Source organism: Symphalangus syndactylus, chromosome 2, assembly GCF_028878055.3.
Source record: "Symphalangus syndactylus isolate Jambi chromosome 2, NHGRI_mSymSyn1-v2.1_pri, whole genome shotgun sequence".
Taxonomy (NCBI): domain Eukaryota; kingdom Metazoa; phylum Chordata; class Mammalia; order Primates; family Hylobatidae; genus Symphalangus; species Symphalangus syndactylus.
In genome coordinates this window covers 95330533-95351252 of record NC_072424.2, presented here as the reverse complement: position 1 = coordinate 95351252, position 20720 = coordinate 95330533, and the positions used below count along the sequence as shown (strand labels likewise).

The window sequence follows — 20720 nt, the reverse complement described above, 5'->3', positions numbered from 1 at the left end:
TTCCTGGCTAGGCACAGTGGCTCACACCTGTAATCCCAGCACTTTGGGAGGCCAAGGCAGGTGGATACAAGGTCAGGAGATCGAGACCATCCTGGCTAACACGGTGAAACCCCGTCTCTACTAAAAATACAAAACATTAGCCGGGCGTGGTGGCGGGCGCCTGTAGTCCCAGCTACTCGGGAGGCTGAGGCAGGAGAATGGCGTGAACCCAGGAAGTGGAGCTTGCAGTGAGCCAAGATCACACCACTGCACTCCAGCCTGGGCGACAGAACGAGACTCCGTCTCAAAAAACAAACAAACAAACAAAAAACAACGAGCTTCCCTAATGCATTTTACTTGATTCTAAGATGTTCAGCTGTCCCTGACAAATGGTTTTAATTAGTAAATTATCTTAAACAAAATATACTTCAACAGAATAATGTAAATGTAATAATTCTTTAGGAAAGGGAATGCAATGGCCAGCTGAAGAGAATACCTTCATGGCTCAGGCAATTGCAGGTGGATGGCATTATCTATAATAAACATTTCTGAAGTTCACTAAGCCACAAATGATGGCCAAATAGATTAGTGTGAACTAAGGCTAAAAAACTTTCAAGCAACTATCAAATCATCCCAGAATTTTCTTAACTCTTCCTTTAGGAAAAATCAACTTGTACTAAAACAGTGTTGACAATGTTTTAAAAGGAAGTGTAATAAAAAAGTAAACATTTTAGTTTGCATTTAATAAAACATGAACCAAAACCAGTAAGGTAGAATAAAGCACATGCTTAAAAATGTTGGTGGAATGATAGCAAAATGTTAAATTATCAAATGTATGTCCCTTTCCATCATATGAATTATTTCTGTGCTGTTACAGTCCTCCTAATTAGCATATCAATAATGTTTTCTTCATAAAATGTGCGTTCTTTATAGAAACGTTGGAAATAATGAAAAAAAATCACTCATATTGTCATTACCCAGAGATAATCACTTGCCATTATAATGTATTTCCTCCTGGCTTTTTCTGGGTGTGTACAAGAGGCCCAGTTTCTCCCCTTCTCCTAAACTGCAGCGCACTACATGTTTACTGTCTCTATTTTACAGTACTTCTTGAACATTTTGGGGAGAGGAGAATTGCTGAAACAAATTAATTAAGTGATGTGTTCTGTTTAAAAACAGATGGTTTAGTTAGCAGGCTGGGGAGAAGGTGCCAAGAGAAAAACTGTTCTGGGGGCAGGTGAGGCAGATCTTAAGAGAAGCCCATATTCCTTCACTGGCATTGGAAACATACACCAATTTGGATGCCTTAATTTGTCAGTAGGAGACAGAACTACAGAATCTCAAAAATTCAAAAAGGACTTTAAAGTTCTCGCCTCACACCTCTTGACAGACCACCCCCGTCTCCACTCCACAGCACCCTTCCCACACAAAGACAGTCTATCCCTGACAAATGGTTTTAACATCTACACCTGACATTTCCAGTGACTAGGAAATCACTGTTTCTCGAGACAGCCTATCCCATTTTGCATTGTTCAATTATTCCTTATATGCAGCTGAAATTGGCAGCCCTATAACTTTTATCCACTGATCCCAGTTCTGCCTTTTGGAGCAACACAGAATAAACCAATGCCTTTTCTATAATAGCTCTGTAAGACAACATATTCTTCCCTGAGACAGGGTACCTCCTTCTTCAACAGCTCCTCTAGTTATTTATTTTACATATTCTGTTATCCTGACCTACAGGATATGCTTTGGTTTTGCAAAGATTCTTCTGAAAAGACTTGCTACAACTGAACACATTTCTCAAGATGAAGGCACTGTGGAGGCAGACTCTAAGATAACCCCCATGATCCCTGCTCCCTGTATCCCCTCTTGTGGAATCCCTCTGAATCCCCGAGTGTGGGTGGGGGCTGAGATTTTCTTCTAAGTCTATAAGAATATGGCAAAAGTGATGGGATACCACTCCCATGATAACATTATATAAGAGTGTAATCTATCTTGCGAGGAGATCCCTTTGCTCAAAGACTCTCTCTTGTTTGCTTTGAGGATGCAAGTGGCCACGTTGGGAAGGTCTACATGGCAAGAACTGAGGATGGCCTCCAGCCAAAATCCAGGAAGAAACCGAGGCCCTCATTCCAATAACCCACAAGTAACTGAATGCTGTCAACACATGAGCTTAGAAGCAGATCCTTCCCCAGCTGAGCCTCCAATGAGATTGCAGACCCAGCTGACACCTTTGTTGCACCCTGATAAGACCCTGAAGCAGAGAACCCAGCTAAACCATGTCCAATCTCCTAACCCACAGAAAATGAGATAATAAATATGAGCCACTTTAAGCCTTTACGTTTATGGTGATATTATTATGCAGCAATAAATATCTAATACATCCACGACATTGACATATACAAAAAAGGCACTAATCCGAGTTCTTTGAAGAGAGTAGTTTTCAAAACACAAAATTTCCTTGCAGATAAAATCATTCTAAAAGCGAATAGTGCACAATCAGTTAGTGAGTCAAATAGGAAACCTGTTTGCCAGCACTTAGGGATCATGTACTCCCATCTACCATGCAGGAAACCATTTACCTGTTACGCTAAAAAATATAGCTCTGTCAGAAGGAGGTAAGATAAACATCTACAGTAAGAAAAAACTATGCTATTTCTCTTATTGTACATAATTCTTACATTTCTTGCATAGAACAGGAAAATAATAAATAAAAACTTTCTATTGCTGGGAAAAAATGTCAACTTTTTATTTCTCTTAATTCCCTGTAGTCATTTAAGAATTGCCTGAGCCAAGTAAATCTTTAAACTGAAACAGTGTAAAACATTTTAAGAGTCAATTTATAGGTCAAATGAGTATCCAGTGTCAATCTTGTAAATAAAAATACAGAAAAGGGGAACGAAAGGCAAAATAACAACAAAATCTGCTGTTCCCAGAATCAGAATGTGCTAAAAGAAAAAATCACAGTCAAACTTTTTCCTCATGCCACAGAGGATTTATCAATCACCTAGAACAAGTAGATAAAGGTTGTTTTCCCACAGGCATAAAAATACACGTTAATAACTTTAAGAACAGTTTCACAACAATAGGTTTTTGCTATAGATTTCTAATAACTCAGGTACTTCCCAAAAACTAGGCTATAAACCCAACTACTTCAAATAGCAATGTAAATTTTTAAAAAATCAGATACTAGATTTCCAGGACAGAAATCTGTGAATAGAAACAAGTGGAGGATTATGTATCTGAGATAGGACATGTAGGAACAATGTATTACTACAGAACCCAGGTAGTCTTACTGGACATAAGAACTTGGTTTGCAAAGAGAGAGGGGAATAAGAGCAGGGTGGATGGCTTCACTGGCCCCAGACACAATGTCACTATTCTATGATATGAATATTCATGTTCTTTGCTGTATTACAGGAACCAGTTGGAATGTTAAAGAAATAAACCATGACAAAAAGGATGCAAATCTATAACCTCTTGCAAAAAGTGGATGGAATAATACTCTCAGATGGTGAAGTTTTGTTTTTCATTTCATTTATAGTAAGCTTAGCTGGAAATGCTAGAAATAGGAATGAATGCATGGGTAACCTTGGTTTTTATACTTATTTCATTTATTCTCAGAGGAGAGAGACTCATGCATCTGTCTAGAGTTTTATATCTCATTTTATATCTCATTTAATTACTCAGTAATTAATTTAGGCAGAGTAAAGCACTTACTCCTTTTAATTCATTCTCTGCCATTACCCTCAATTACTTACATCTCTATATCCATCTACCATATTCCCAGAAATGTCTCCTGCTACGTCTCTACAACCAGCTGGGCAGAATTTGCTGGAAAAAGAAAAATAAATAATTTATATTTTATTAAATTACACAACCAAAAAAATTAAACTGTACTTAAATTTTTAAAGTATTTTCTGCCCTCCATATAATATCTTGCTTTAATGGCAAATTAGAAACCTGATTTGTGAAAATACAGATTGATCTACAATGTTCATCTGAAGGCAACTTTTACACAATAATTATTTGTTTTATATAAGGATTCACCATAAAGTCTATTAAACAGTGAGCTTCCCTAATGCGTTTTACTCGTTTCTAAGACTTCCAATAAATATTTTTCAGAAATAGGAACATTTCTAAACATTATATAATCTTGTTTCTGTAAGAAATGTTTAAAATATGTAACAGTTTTGTTTTCTATGGATAAAAAAGACAAAGAAGAATATCCCTAGATTCTCTCTGGGAGTAGGACTGTGAGGAACTTTCACTTTCCGTGTTATACATACTGTAATATTGCCATTATATTAGCACTGTCTGATAGAAATAGAATGGGAGCCACATATACAAATTTAAATATTCTAGTAGTCATATTTTTAAAAAGTAAAACGAAATATGCAAAATTAATAATATATTCTATTTAATCCAGCATGTTCAAATTTTATCATTTCTAAATGTAATAAACAGAAATAAATACCAATAAGATATTTTCTCTTTTGTTAACTTCCAAAATCTGGGGTGCATTTTATACAACACACCTCAATTTGCACTCACCACAGTTCAAGTGCTCATTAGCCACCCGTGGCTAGTGGCTACCGTATTAGATGGTCTGGTCTACATTAGTTATGAAATACTTTTGTAATCAGAGAAAAAGGATATATTTTAAAATTAGGATTCCAAGGCCAGGCACAGTGACTCACGCCTGTAATCTCAGCACTTTGGGAGGCCAAGGCGGGTGGATAACCTGAGGTCAGGAGTTTGAGACCAGACTGGCCAACATGGTGAAACCCCGTCTCTACTAAAAATACAAAAATAATTAGCCTGGTGTGGTGGCAGACGCCTGTAATCCCAGCTGCTTGTGAGGCTGAGGCAGGAGAATCGGTTGAACCTGGGAGGCGGAGTTTGCAGTGAGACTAGATCATGCCACTGTACTCCAGCCTGGGGACCAAGAGCAAAACTCCATCTCAAAAAAAAAAAAAAAAAAAAAAACAAAACAAATAGGATTCAATTTACTTAACAGTCATCTTTCAAGAAACTTTCCAGAAACATGTCATAGCATGTGGTGCAGCTGAAGGGTGTCAGTGCTAGGGGCAGAGTGACACAGGCTCCGGCACTACCTAGCTAGCAGTGAGACCCTGATATTGCATATAATCTCTCTTAGATTGTTTCTTCATCTCGAGTCCCTTCAAGTGTCAACATACCAACAAGATATGAAGACAGCTATAAACATCTATAAAAAACACACAAAAAGGAAGCCAAAGTATTATAAAAATGTTGTCAGCTTTGAAGATGCATGCCATGTGCCCTTACTTCTATATATACACCACTTTACATAATGTTTACTTGGTTTGTTTAAAAAGAATGTACCAGCCCAAACAGATTCCAGAATAGAAGTTGTTTTTATTTCATTTCCTCTCAGTGTCCTCTTGCTGACTTGGCAAATTATATATGTAACAACTACTTATCAAAACTATCCAAATAAATATTCCATAATTTTTTCCCATTGACCTTTTGGAGTCCCTGCATTGCAGCAGTACTCATGGAATTAAGAAATAAAAATAATGGGAACTCCCATTACAGGGTAACAATTCCCTAGAGCCAATTCCCTTACAATCAGCTGTATTTCAGAATTCAGAATTTCTTGGATTCTAGAAAAGTAAAACAGTTCTAATGATGTATATGATGTAATATGCTGGTGGGGTCTGCACACATTAATAAAAAACATTAAAATACTTGTGTCAAATGCCTTAATAGTCATATTAAATAACATATGTAAAGACATGTTAATCTAGTCCAATTTTGCTGTCAAACGAATTTAAGGTCACATTAATCAAGAATCACCACCAAATGTGTTACAAAAGGCTTTCAAAACTTTCTATACTTCATAATTGTGGATGAGGGCTTGTGGACCTTTATTAGTCACCAGGCCTTATCTTTAATCTAAACACTACAAAATGGCTGGGCTAAAGCTGAGATAATCTGGCACCATAATGACACCCTGTAAGCTTGGATATATTCCCTTTCTTTAGGAGAACAGGAAATGACCATTTGATGTCCAGAGGCCCTATCATCAACTGGGACTGTAGAGGTATAGCTAGAATAGATAATACTGGCATATGTGTATATTGGATGAACAGTAACTTTAAAAGCAATATTTAATTATTGCTCATTTTCATTTTTCCCCCTATTAGACATAATATTAGTTAACACTAGAGTTGTTTCTGCACATAAAATAATTTCACTCATTAGAATGTCCAAATGTCTGAGATAGGACCACGGGCTCTTAAGCCTGACTTCCTGGCTACACTTATGAGGTGTGTAGCCCTCAGCAAGTCTTAACTGGTTTGTACTTTGGTTTTTAGGATGTAACAGAACCTTCCTTGCAGACATGTTGAAATGTTCACAAGAGCTACTTACTCTGTGCTAAGTGCAGAGAGCTATACTGGGCACTAGGAAAGCACTCTAGAGAGTCATAGCTGGGTGCCATGATTCACACCTGTAATCCCAGCACTTTGGGAAGCTGAGTCCAGAAGTTAGAGATCAGCTTGGACAATACAGAAAGACACCCATTTCTAAAAAAATTTAAAAATTAGCCAGGTATGATGGTGCACATCTGTTGTCCCAGCTACTTGGGAGGCTGAGGCAGGAGCATACTTTGAGCCCTGGAGTTTGAGGCTATAGTGAGCTATAATTGTACCACTGCACTCCAGCCTGGGCAAGAGAGCAAGACCCTCTTTCATAAAAAGAGAGAAAAAAAAAAACAGTCATAGTTTTTGTTAGTGTTGTTGACAATGATCTCTAGACTAGCGGTTCTCCACTGGGGGCGATTCTGACCACCATGAGACATTTGGCAATGTCTGGAGACATTCTTGGTTATCACAACTGACATCTAGGACATAGAGTCCAGGGATGCTGCTAAATATCTAACAACGCACAGGACAGCCCTGCAATATAAAGAATTATTGACCCAAAATATCAATAGTGCCAAGGCTAAGAAATTCTGCTTTAGACTGTTTACTTGATAGATGAGGAAATGTACATCAAAGTGGCTAAGTAGTTTTTCCAGTTAAAGCTGGGTTGAAAATTTTCATCTTCTTATTTGCAGTAGGTTTTTCTCTAGTGGTAAAGACAAAATGCACCTCCTCCCAAATGAAAGACTTTTAAAAGTCACGCCCAAATACCAGCCAGGAAAAAAAGTACAGTCTAGACTTGGTAATGATTCATTGGCCCTATAGTGGAACTCAGGGGTCAGCAAACTATGGCCTGTGAGCCAAATCCGCCCTACTGATGTTTTGGTAAATACAGTTTTATTGAAACACAGCATGTCTGTTAGTGTATACATAGTGTCTATGGCTGCTTTCTTGCTACAACAGCAACAGAGATTACATGAATAAATGCAACAGAGATTGTATGGCCTGGAAAACCTGAAATATTTATTATCTACCCCTTGACAGAAAATGTTTGCTGACTTCCTGCTATATAAGCAACTATTTCAGATATTCCTCATTAGTTACAACATGAATGGTAAAAAGAGCTTTAAGTACAAATGTATCTGGTTTAACGTGAAGGAAAACAAAATGTTCAGCAATACACGACTGCAACACAGTTAGGATACCTATATTTACCTGTATTCTGTCTTCAAATAATGGCTAGCTCGTTCCAAACACGTTATTAAATCTGTCATAAATAAAGATAATTGCAATTAATAGAATGAATAAAAACTAGGACACTCATGCTGCAAAGCTTTCTTTTAAAATAAAAGAGAGTTTTAAAAAAGCATTTATTCACTATGTAGTTATCAGAATTTTCCTTTTAAAAATAAACACTGAGAATCACTGTCTCCAGTATTTAATGAGTTCCTTTCATTTCTTTTTTCTGCCACCAATGATAGTTTTTCAACATAATCATCTAGTAAATGATAGCAGAATCTGTAGTTAACAGAAAAAAACAATACTCTAGTTGCTATCCACTATATGCCTACAAAGACCAGGTGTATAATGTCCCCTGGCAGGAAGAAAATAATTTCAAAAGCCCAACATAGTTCATAGGGAAGGTTCCCACAAACATTTTAATTCAACAATTTAGCCAGTGGCATCTGATGACAGAGAAGCACATCTTTACCAAGAAAACCTACAGCACATAAGCTTTCATCAACCAGGACAAAGCATTTTATAAAAGAAGGTGCTCTCTGGAGTAATTTACAGAACCAAAGTAATATTCAGCAATAAAGGCTAAGATACAGTGGATCTTGATGCATTTAGATCAACATAAGATGGTTTCCAAAATATTGCACACTTACTGTAATAGTTCTTTGGGAGCAGTATATGGTGAACACTGGCCATGCAGGCATCTGCTGTGATTAGTCAGAGCTGACTGGCTAAGAGGAAAATGAATGGCGCACCTCATTCCCAGAGCTTTTCTGCCAGAGAGGCCTGAGAGCAGAAACCTCTACGACCATAGCCAGACATGGTATGGGCTGCACAGTAATTACTCTGAAGCACAAGAGCCCAGGACAGGAGCCCATGCTTCTCTCTCTCATCAGTGTTCGTGTTTCCCTTCCCTTCTCTCCCATATGAGTTTCAGCTTTACAGTTATTACACTGTGTGACACTGACTCCCTCATCCTGCACACACTGTGCATGCCTCCCGTGCTGGTGTACTGGTGTGTGTTGGGGAGGGGCTCACTGGTGAAAAGCCTTGCCCGTGAGCTAGGAAGGAGGATGGGGGAGGGCTCCAGAGAATAGTGAGGACTTCGAAGGGTCAGGAGGGGAACACAAAGGTGTGCTATCCAAGGTTTTTAGGAAAAATGAGATGAATCCTATCCCATATAAGTCAACTGATCAATCTAACATGCTAATAAGCTTGTCCAACCCATGCCCCTTGGGCCACATGCAGCCCAGGATGGCCTTGGATGCAGCCCAACACAAATTCCTAAAGTTTTGTAAAACATAATTATAAATTTTTTTTGAAATTTTTTTTTTTTTTAGCTCATCAGCTATTGTTAGTGTATTTTATGTGTGGCCCCAAGACAATTCTTCTTCTAATGTGGCCCAGGGAAGCCAAAAGATTGGACACACCTGTGTCACAATATGATTCAGTTCAGACCTAACCATTTACAAAGATACAATGTTCCTCTTCTTCCTCATATCTTAATTCTGCATCTGAGTCTACAATTATGTCCAGGGATGGGGATAAGTGGCAAGAGGAATTCTTAGATAACGTTTAGAGATTTGTGTTGATTCTTCTGTTATACCTGGATGGTCGCTGCTTGCATAGGTCAGCAAAAAACCCCGGCCAGAAATGTGGGATCCACTCTCAAAGCGGACGGTTACTTCACTTGTGTTCAACAAGAGTTCTCTGGGAACAGTCATACTTCCACAGTATGGACCTAAAAACAAAGCACACTTGTGGCACATTTCAAAATTTATACTAGCACGAATGATTGGTATATGGCATTTTTTTCCTTGAAAGGCCAAATACAATACATATGTATGATTATAATCTTTACCAACTGAAATTTAGCTTGACGCTCAGACTGATAATTTCTGACTGATTGTGAACTAAGCCAAGGGGGAAAGTGGCTTACTCTAGACAAGCAATAGGCTGGAACTAGTTAACTGTGAGCAACCCAAGAGATAGCTTTTGTTTTTTGTAAAAAGAAGACAAAGGTCAAACACATTAGGTAGTAAAGAAAATTTTATTACAAAAATGTTATTCTAGGGGCCTCCTAAATTTGTTCAAATAAACTAAAAAAATCATTTTTTTTCAGGGAAGTTTTAAGGTTAAAAGACTTTGCAAAGCATGGTAAGAATTGTATTCACATGCAGCATACACATTGATTTTCCTTCACAGTAACTTCTGGTTAATCCCCAAAATTCATTTTGATTCATAAAATGTGTACAAAAGCAGAAAAACTTCTAAAACATTTTGAAATATTATAGTACAAAATTAGACAATTAAGGGTAAAACATTGTTTCTAAAATAAGTTGCTTGAAAAGCAATAGGGATCTCAACGAACTTTCAAAGGGCAAAATTACATTTGGAGCTTAAAATAACAAAAACTCTTCCTAAGACTACTCAAACTAAAGTTTAGCTTTTAAATTGCCATTTTGAAGTAACATACGCAAGACAATCTCTATGAAATGGGGATTAGCAAATTTTGAAGAGAGGTATTATTTATTAACTTCTCTCAAAACAGTATGGAAATAGTCAATGGCAACAACAATCATGATCAAGGAAGAAGAATCAAAGAAAAAGACTGCTCCAAGTCAATATGAATAAAACCGGGGTTATATTAACCAGAACCAATAGGGACAAAACTGCTTGATATGGTTTTGCTGTGTCCCCACCTAAATCTCATCTCGAATTCCCATGTGTTGTGGGAAGGACCTAGTGGGAGGTAATTGAATCATGGGGGAAGGTGTTTCCCATGCTGTTCTCATGATAGTGAATAAGTCTCATGAGATCTCATGGTTTTTTAAAAAAGGAGTTCCCCTGCACAAGCTCGTTTCTCTTGTCTGCCACCATGTAAGACATGCCTTTTGCCTTCCACCATGATTTGAGGCTTTCCTAGCCATGTGGGACTGCAAGTCCAATTAAACCTTTCTTTTGTAAATTGCCCAGTCTCAGGTATGTCCTTATGAGCAGCATAAAAACGGACTAATACAGTAAGTTGGTGCCAGTAGAGTGGGGCACTGCTGAAAAGATACCTGAAGATGTGGACGCAACTTTGGAACTGGGTAACAGGAAGATGTTGGAACAGTTTGGAGGGCTAAGAAGACAGGAAAATGTGGGAAAGCTTGGAACTTCCTAGAGGTTTGTTGAATGGCTTTCCCCAAAATGCTGATAGCGATATGGACAATAATGTCCAGGCTGAGGTGGTCTCAGATGTAAATGAAGAACTTGTTGGGAACTGGAGCAAAGGTGACTCTTGTTATGTTTTAGCAAAGAGACTGGTGGCATTTTGCCCCTGCCCTAGAGATTTGTGTAACTTTGAACTTGAAAGAGATGATTTAGGGTATCATGTGGAAAACATTTCTAAATAGGAAAGCATTCAAGAGATAACTTGGGTGCTGTTAAAGGCATTCAGTTTTATAAGGGAAGCAGAGCATAAAAGTTCAGAAAATTTGCAGCCTGACAGTGCGATAGAAAAGAATATCCCATTTTCTGAGGAGAAATTCAAGCCAGCTGCAGAAATTTACATAAGCAATGAAGAACCGAATGTTAATCCCCAAGACAATGTGGAAAATGTCTCCAGGGCATGTCAGAGGTCTTCAAGGCAAACTCTCCCATCACAGACCCAGAGGCCTAGGAGGAAAAAGTGGTTTCCTGGGCCAGGCCTAGCGTCCCTGTGCTATGTGCAGCCTAGGAACTTGGTGTCTTGTGTCTCAGCTGCTCCAGCTATGGCTGGAAGGGGACAACGTAGAACTCGGGCCATGACTTCAGAGGGTGCAAGCCCCAAGCTTTGGCAGCTTCCATGTGGTGTTGAGCCTGCGGGTGCATGGAAGTCAAGAATTGGGGTTTGGGAACCTCCACCTAGATTTCAGAAGATGTATGGAAATGTCTGGATGGCCAGGCAGATGTTTGCTGCAGAGGCCCTCATAGAGAACCTCTGCTTGGGCAGTGAAGAAGGGAAATGTGGGGTCAGAGCCCCCACACAGAGTACCTACTGGGGCACCATCCTGTGCAGCTGTGAGAAGGGGGCCACCAGACCCCAGAATGGTAGATCCATTGCACCTGAAAAAGCTGCAGACACTCAATGTCAGCCTGTGGAAGCAGTGGGGAGGGAGGCTGTACCCTGAAAAGCCACAGGGGTGGAGCTGCCCAAGCATGGGAACTCACCTCTTGCATCAGCATGACCTGCATGTGAGACATGGAGTCAAAGGAGATCATTTTGGAGCTTTAAAATTTGACTGCCCCACTGGATTTCAGACTTTCACGGGGCCTCAGCCCCTTTGGCTAATTTCTCCCATTTGGAATGGCTGTATTTACCCAATGCCAGTACCCACATTGTATCTAGGAAGTAACTAACTTGCTTTTGATTTTACAGGCTCATAGGCAGAAGGGACTTGCCTTGTCTCAGATGAGATTTGGACTGTGGACTTTTGAGTTAATGCTGAAATGAGTTAAGACTTTGGGGGACTGTTGGGAAGGCATGATTGGTTTTGAAATATGAGGACATAAGACTTGGGAGGGGCCAGGGTCGAAATGATATGGTTTGGGTGTCCCCACCCAAATCTCATCTTGAATTCCCATGTGTTGTGGGAGGGACCCGGTGGGAGGTAACTGAATCATGGAGGAAGGTCTTTCCCATGCTGTTCTCATGATAGTGAATAAGTCTCATGAGATCTGATGGTTTTAAAAAAAGGAGTTCCCTGCACAAGCTCTTTTCTCTTGTCTGCCACCAGGTGAGACATGCCTTTTGCCTTCCACCATGATTTGAGGCATCCCCAGCTACATGGAACTGTAAGTCCAATTAAACCTTTTGTAAATTGCCCAGTCTCAGGTATGTCCTTATCAGCAGCATGAAAATGGACTAATACACATGCTAAAGAGTCAGACGATCATGACAAAACTAAGCATTGCCCTTCTGGTATAAAGGATCCAATTTCTCTCTGTTCCAAGTTTCACATACTGAACATGTGACAGAATAAGAAAGAAATGCTATATGCTTACCCTCACATGCCAAATTTCTAGCATTTCCTATTAATAAATTATAGTGAAATCTAAATAAAAAATGTTCACTTCCCTCTTTAGAAACACGTAAGTAATATGCAATTACTTACATGAGTTAATACTTTCTTTTTGTTGTTGTTGTTTTTTTGAGATGGAGTCCCGCTCTGTCCCTAGGCTGGAGTACAGTGGCACGATCGTGGCTCACTACAAACTCCGCCTCCCGGGTTCACACCATTCTCCTGCCTCAGCCTCCTGAGTAGCTGGGACTACAGGCGCCCACCACCATGCCTGGCTAATTTTTTGTATTTTTTTTTTTATTAGAGATGCGGTTTCACCATGTTAGCCAGGATAGTCTCGATCTCCTGACCTCGTGATCTGCCCGCCTCGGCCTCCCAAAGTGCTGGGATTACAGGCGTGAGCCACCACGCTTGGCCGATACTTCCAAATTACTTAGAATAGTACCTAGCACATAGTAAGAGCTATATAAGTGCTTGTTAAAAATGAATATATTAAAAAATAAGTAATACCTATTTTCTCTTCAGACTGTGTTCCATAGTGCAAGGAACTTTTATATCCATCCCTTTATCTCCAACAGACTGCATAGTACCTGGCAGGTGACAGCCTCCCAAAAACTGCTTGAATTAACTGAAATGCTCTTTTTACAACAGTTTCTAAAAGCCAAATCCAACTAAGAGATTCATAAAATATTTTTAATCTTGTCACTTTTAAATACTATGGAGAAGTCAGGAAGCGAAGTATAAAGAAGCAAGAAAAAAATTTGTGTAATGAATAATACGGATTTTTATAAACTTTACTCTTGCTCACAAGCACAGCAGAAAGGCAATTCAGACTAAATAAGTAGAATGATAAGCATTTTTGCAAAGTTAAGGTGAGTCAGATTGCTATACTTGCCTTTTCCAACTAATTCTGTTTGTTTTAGATGTTTGAAATTCCTCTGTTCTTTGCACAGATGAGAGGGGTGAAGACACTTGCTTTGTAAACCTAAGGATGAATATTGTGACGTAACTAGTAACTTGTTGCTTTTAATAAGTTAGAATGTTTTCAAATCACATTTTTTATATTAACCCACTAATACACCCCTCCCCAAATGGTGATGATGATAGTAATCTCTCCTTAAATTTCTATAGCATTCCAATGAGTTCTAATGAAAGCTGTAGGTGGCCAGGCACGGTGGCTCACGCCTGTAATCCCAGTACTGTGGGAGACCAAGGTGAGCGGCGTCAGGAGGTCAGGAGTTCAAGACTAGCCTGGTCAACGTGGTGAAACCCCATCTTTACTAAAAATACAAAAAAAAATTAGCCGAGCATGGTGGTGGGTGCCTGTAATCCCAGCTACTCAGGAGGCTGAGACAGGAGAATTGCTTGAACCTGGGGGGTAGAGGGTGCAGTGAGCCACGATCCCACCACTGCATTCCAGCCTGGGTGACAGAACAAGACTCCATCTCAAAAAAAAAAAAAAAAAAAAACCCACAAACTGTAAGGTAAGTGAGTCTAAATTGATTATCAGTGAGAACTTTAGTTTTTTTTTTTTTAGATTTTATGAAACAGTTGAAAGGAAAAGTTGCAAAAAGTATACATATTTTACACAAATAAGAGTGTATACCATCATACTAAGTTGTTGTGCAATATATATGATTTCCTAGACCAAAAACATATAGAGTAAAACTCTAATTTGGTTTCATCCTCCCAGTTATGATAGGCATGTAACTATTTCGCAGATCAAAGAAGGAAAATGTAAACACATACTCCTTTAATTACCCTTACCACACAGACATCAATCCCCTTCATATTTTTATTACTGTGCTGCAAAATTGTAACTAGAGGGGTAGGAGATACTCTCTCTATATAAATATCATCATTGAGAGGATTTTTTTCTTTTTTTTTGAGACAGGATCTTTCTCTGTCACCAATGTTGGAGTGCAGTGGTGTGATCACGGCTCCTCCTGGGCTCAAACAATCCTTCCACCTCAGCCTTCCAAGAAGCTGGATTACAGGTGTGTGCCACCATGTCCAGCTAATTTTTTGATTTTTTCTGTAGAGATGAGGTCTCACTATGTTGCCCAGGTTGGTCTCAAGCTCCTGGCTTTAAGCAATCCTCCCGTGTCAGCCTCCTCACAGTGCTGGGATTACAAACATGGGCCACAGTGCCTGGTCTGAAGAGTTATTTTGATCATTTCATCATAATCACAAACATCAGAATGGCAAGAATGAGTTTTAATTCAGGGTGGGGGATAACAGTTGAATACTGGCTGTAGTATTGCCTATGGCAAAGCATCCAAATTATTGCCTGTCTCAAGGTCTGACAGATGAAAATTCCTTTCATAGACTAGAAGTTAATAATTACATTCCTAGAGTTAAAAGGCAAGAGAGAAAAATGGAAAAATATGATAGCAGTGAGAGGGAAAAATAATTAATGGGAAACCATGGAAAGACCCTGGGAGTCTGTCCTAAGCGATGTCCTCAGTGCTCCGCCAGACTCCTTCAAGGATAATCTCGTCTTATGAAAGAAAATCCTTCTCCACTCACCCCTGCCCACGTGATATACTTCACTGTTGGTACTCTCCAAAGGTCTCCTGACTTTTAAAAAGGATCAACACCTACATTTAAATGTTTACAAAGACAATTTCATTGGATACCCACATGAGAGCTCGGTGACTTCTAACTTTGATTGTGGTTATATTCTTGGGCTCAGGCAGTGTTCTTAGACTGGCAAACATACTTCAATTCAGTCAGACTGAAATCCAACCCCTCCCTAAAAATAGGACGCACAGTTTTGCATGGATGTTTGCTTCAGAACCAGCAGTGCTACGTGTTTTATAGCACTTGGACTTGCCACCTAACTTCCTACATTCTCTCACTTCTATCTATCCCTGTCTGCAAGGCAGGTTCCATCTTACTTTGCAGTCACAAATTCCCATCACACCGGGGCACAGCAGTTAATCAAGTAGGCAGAAAAATCAGGAAAAAAGAAAAACTTTTATCTTTTGTGGAATGTAACTGGCGGCCCTATATTGTGGGAAGAGCTATCAGAGATACCAAATGGAACAGCACTGTGGCATTTGGCACCAGACATGAGACTCCAGCAGACAATGGGCTGATTCCTTGGACAAAGGGAATAAAGGGCCAGGAACTGTAGGAGTTGCCTTCTTTGAGCACAGTAGGCCAGTTCCTCTCAGCACATTCCCTGTTTGGGGCTACTATTTCATTAGTAGCTGCAAGGGAAACCCTTTATCTTTCCATGTGTGAATAAAAGAAAGCTGTCCAATAAGGAAGAATAAACTGTCTGCTACAAGCCAAGTCTGAAATCCTCTTGATTCTCTGGCAATCTGACAATTTGTAAGCAATGTATAGCACTTCTCTATTCTCCTGGACTGTGTGCCCAAGACTCAAGGCATTACAAGACAATGATGGTTTGGTTAAAAGTTGTTTGTTCCAAGTCACTTGAGATGGGTATAAGGTTTTGATCTTAAAACTAATAAAACTAATTTATTGTTTTATATATAGAAGGGACGTGTTTAAAAAATAGTATGCATGTCATTAGAGAAACAAAGAAACCTCTTTCCCTTAGTAGTATTATTTCTGATTTTTTTTTAACTACCATACTGTCAGTGGTAAAAACCACTGAGAGATCAAATAAAAACCTAACTCCTGAAAGGTCTGTCATAAATCGACAAACAACAACAACATAAAACCTCCAAAAAACCCTCATTAACCTTCTGGAGCATCATCTGAAGCACATCATTCTTTCTTATGACAAATAAGAACATAACTGATTGACCTAAGTGACCCTCCTTGGGAGTACATGTGGGTGGAGCCAGCTACATGGAATATTTGGCTGCCAGGAGAATGGTACTCCTTGTGGCCCAGATCTGTGCTCAGAGGTATGCTGATAAAACAATCTCCAGAAATGCTGAAGCTGCAAACACCATTAGATTTGTGTCCATTTTCGATTTGTTTTTGATGCAGTCAAATCGCAGATTTGTCCTTGCTTGCTAATTGCAGTAGGGTCATTGTACAGCATTACAGAATTTTCAAGGCCATTTTATTTGAAAAGGAGAGAAATTAGCATAAAAAAGGGATACTCCTGGACTGTGCCATTAAAAGCATAGTCACGTAACAGTAAGTGGTATCCCTGGAGAATTTTTGTTGCTCATTCCCACACAAAAATCAGTGACAGATGATAAATGAAGCAGGCGGATTCTTAGACAAAGGTGTGGCTTTCCTTGGGGCTACAGGACCCAGGTCAAGAAGTGTGTCAACGCTGGGAGTTCACTACCCACTTAAGCCATTACTTCTCTCCCAATGAAAGATGGCAATTACTGAAACTGAATCACAGTGAGTCTCCAGGGAAGTATTTATGGGGAAAGAGGAGGAGGAATCCAATAGCTTTTTCTCCTTGAGGCTTATGGTTGTGTTAAAAAAATACCTAGAGTAAAGCATTCTGGCTGATATAACGTTTTATATGTTCAAGATTCTTTCTGAATTCTATCTTGGCATAAAAGGCAAAACAAAACAAACAAAGAAAAAGTCCTTCTCAATAATTTCCACCAAAGTAGCCTCAACCATAGAGCACTTCTAGGGTGTTTGCAGCCCAAAACAGCTCTCTGTGAGCTGGAAATTTCTTTGAAGTCTGTTTTATCTTTAAAAGCCATAAAAATTTTTCATTCTACTTCATAATATGTCTGAGAGACATACAAACCATTTGTAAAACAGAGACTGTCAATCTTGTGCTTTTCCCTCTTTGGGATTTAAAAAACTTCAACAGATGAGATATAATTATTAGATCTCATTGCAATATGTCAGATATGTATCATTCTAAAAAATGACATGCAGACACCTGTTGTGATTATGAGTCTAACCACTTAGTATTATTTCCAACTATTCCTATTTCTCTCGTTCCTAGTGTTACATAAACATTAATGGTTGACTTCACATGATTGTACTTCTAAGTCACTGACAATGCTTAAAAAAATATTGTGATTGGAAGTGGAAGTACAGAAAACGTAGGAGAACAATTTTTGGACTTCCTGGTGTAAATCATTATGCAGAACACAACCAATTTAACTGACCACAATTAGGATCCTATAGTAAAGAGTTTCCTTCTATCACTGGCCACCATGCCTCCTCTTAGCATTTTGACTAAGAAACATTTTTTGAACTTTAAACTTATACTGGAACTCTATGTAAGTGATTTCTCAGACTCCTACTTTATTCTCCGGATACTCCTGCAGAGAGGCCTGGAGAAGTTTCCATTTCTTCCAGCAAGTGACGAACAAGAACTACACCTCAGGTCTTCCTATGCACAAGCCACAGGAATAGATGGCTTTCAACACAAACAGTGAATCGGATGGTGCAGTGCTGAAGAGCAGGGCCTCTGGGCATTTGAGCAGGGCCTCAAATGCCCAGACTTGAATCCCAGGTCCCGCTAAGTGATCTTATAAGCATGTTAGTTGGCTTTTTTTGAGCTTCAGTTTCCTTATGTGTAAAGGTTGGTAACAGGACCTATCTCATACGGCTGTTATAAGGGTTAAATGAGTTAGTAACGCTAAGGTACTAAGCCCAGTGCATCGCACATAGTTGAATGCTCACTCACAGGCACCTTCCACATTATTACATGGTCTTTTCCACATAATAAGCATAGTTTTAAAATTTTATGTAAACCAAAGCTTTCTTTAAATGCAGAGGGAATGTTTACAGAGGAATCTTAGTGTAAATTTCCCTACAGTGTGAATAATGACACTCCAATTTATCTTTTGTAAAAATCCAGATTTTTAAGTATGTTCGCCAAAATCAAGCTACTTATAATCTCAGTCCTTAAACACTGACTGAACATCTGCAATTGTAAGACTATACTAAATATTAGGTGAATAAAAGAGGATGAATAAATGTAATTCCTGGCTCAGGGCACCTCGTATCTGACAGAGAAGCTAAAATAATTATCGCAACCCGAAACTGATGCTCTACTGAAACTTTAGAAAGAGAACATGCGCACAGAAAAGGGACAAACTGATGAACATCAGAAAAGGTTCTAGGGTAGGCAGCCCTGAATTTGAAACTTGAAGGGTTTACTTTTACGTGTGTGTGTGTGTGTGTGTGTCTGTGTGTCTGTGTGTCTGTGTGTGTTGGAAGGGACAGAAAAAGCAGGAAAAGAAGAAAAAGAGGGGGACATGGAAGGAATAACATCAGCGACTGTAAAAATGTACTAGGCAATGAAACTGTATGATGCATTTGGGAAATGGCATGGAGATGAAGGACTCAGAGATGAGGCTAGAAATGAGTGAAGAAGAAAGCAAGACGATGCGTCAACGCTAAGCTAGCAAGTTTCTGTAGACAGTGGGGCACAATTAACAATTTTTGAACTAAGGAAAGAAATTATTGCAACTATTTTTAATTACACAACATTAGATGGCCTGGAAGGAATTGAGACTGGTGAAAGGCGAGAGGAGAAAAATCAAGAGGTTCTTCAAGGAGAAAAAGATGCAAAGACGATGTAGACTGGCGGTGGCAGTGAAGTAAATAAAACAACCCAACTGAATATACTGTGGCTTGGAGAATATGTGTTCTCTGTTCATCCCATGAGGCTGGAGAAAATCTGTATATGGAGCTAGTTCTGGCTCAGTGAACCCTTGCCACCAGCTTGGCATGATTTGGGCAAACTCTTGGACTACCAGGAATCCACCAGGAGTAGGGTAGGGTGTGCTGCTGGAGCTCAGCCTCTGCCTGGTGAATAGAGTGCTCAGGATATTATGAGGGGAACAAGGGCACATCTTAGACAAACAATATTAACAGTATGCAAGACACCTCAGGAGGAGGAAGAAGAAGAGGGGGCTGGGAAGAGGGAGGGGAAGAGTAGAGGGGCAGAGGATAGGGGAGGAGGAGGAAAAATAATGGCTAACGTTTACTAACTGCTTACTGTGTACCAGGTATCATCCTTTAAAGTCATATGTAAGTGTGCCAGTCACCTATATGTGGTAGATACTATTATTTTGCCCATTTTGTTTTATTTTATTTTGAGACAGTGTCTCCGTCTGTCACTCAGGTTGGAGTGTTGTGGCACGACATGGCTCACTGTAGCCTTGACCGTCTGAATTCAAGTGATCCTCTTGCCTCAACCTCCCAAGTAGCTGGGACTACGGGCATGTATCACCACGCCCAGGTAATCTTTGTATTTTTTGTAGAGACGGGGGATTGCCATGTTGTCCAGCCTAGTCTCAAACTCCTAAGCTCAAGTGATTCATCCGCCTCAGCCTCTCAAAGTGCTGAGATTACAGGTATGAGATGTCGCACCTGGCCTGCCCATTTTAAATATGAGGGAATAGAGACACATAAAGTTTAAATAATTTGCTCAAGGTCAAGCAATTTAGAAATAAGCAGTCAGGGCCAGGCGCAGTGGCTCACACCTGTGAGTAGGCAGGAATTTGAGGCAAGGGAGTCTAATTAGAGTTTTTGCTCTTAAACACACATGTAATATCTAGGCAGCAACAAAAGTTTCAATCCATTTTCAAGGCCAGCCTGGTTTTATTGATCTACACTGATCCAGGTGGTAAAGTCTAGAAGTCTCCATCAGAACAACCTCCTTTGAGACCCTGAGATGCCTATGAAGACTGGCCAGTGTCTGGTTCCTGCCAAGACTGCTCCAACAGCTCTTCAGGCAGTCCCAGAACCACCCCAAACTCCGTCCAGTGTGGAGGTCACCTTTCAAGGGAAAACTCGGACCCAACCTTCTTGAAAGACCAGGAACACAGAAATGACCTCCTCTGAGGTCCCTACAGGCGGAGGTGGGGGAAACAAACCTCTGAGTGAATTCAAATCTCTAAGTCCATTCTGGTCAGCAAGACTGGAAATGGAATTTACCCAGAGGGCAAGTCAAGGTTACACGGTCACTAAAGAGCTGTAAAGTTAAGAGTAGTATCTTCAGTATGAATGCAAAGCCTTCCCTCTTCGGTGTTATAAATAAACATTATATAGTTAATATTTTAAATTTGTGTGTATTAGTGTGACACAATGCCTGAATCAGCAGCTATTTTTCCTCAAAGTGTAAGAT

The 20720-nt window shown here is 39.6% G+C and overlaps 1 protein-coding gene across 5 annotated transcripts in view; it reads right to left on the bottom strand.

The window, feature by feature from the left end:
* DCBLD1 (discoidin, CUB and LCCL domain containing 1) overlaps positions 1-20720 on the bottom strand; it is a 67192-nt gene that overhangs the window by 21041 nt on the left and 25431 nt on the right. For all 5 annotated transcript variants that reach the window (XM_063620617.1, XM_055262418.2, XM_063620621.1 and 2 more), the window contains exons 3-5: positions 9235-9369; positions 7608-7659; positions 3744-3816 (exon numbers count right to left, since the gene is read on the bottom strand). In XM_063620617.1, coding sequence (XP_063476687.1) covers positions 3744-3816; positions 7608-7659; positions 9235-9369 — 260 coding nt within the window. The remainder of the gene's footprint in view (positions 1-3743; positions 3817-7607; positions 7660-9234; positions 9370-20720) is intronic.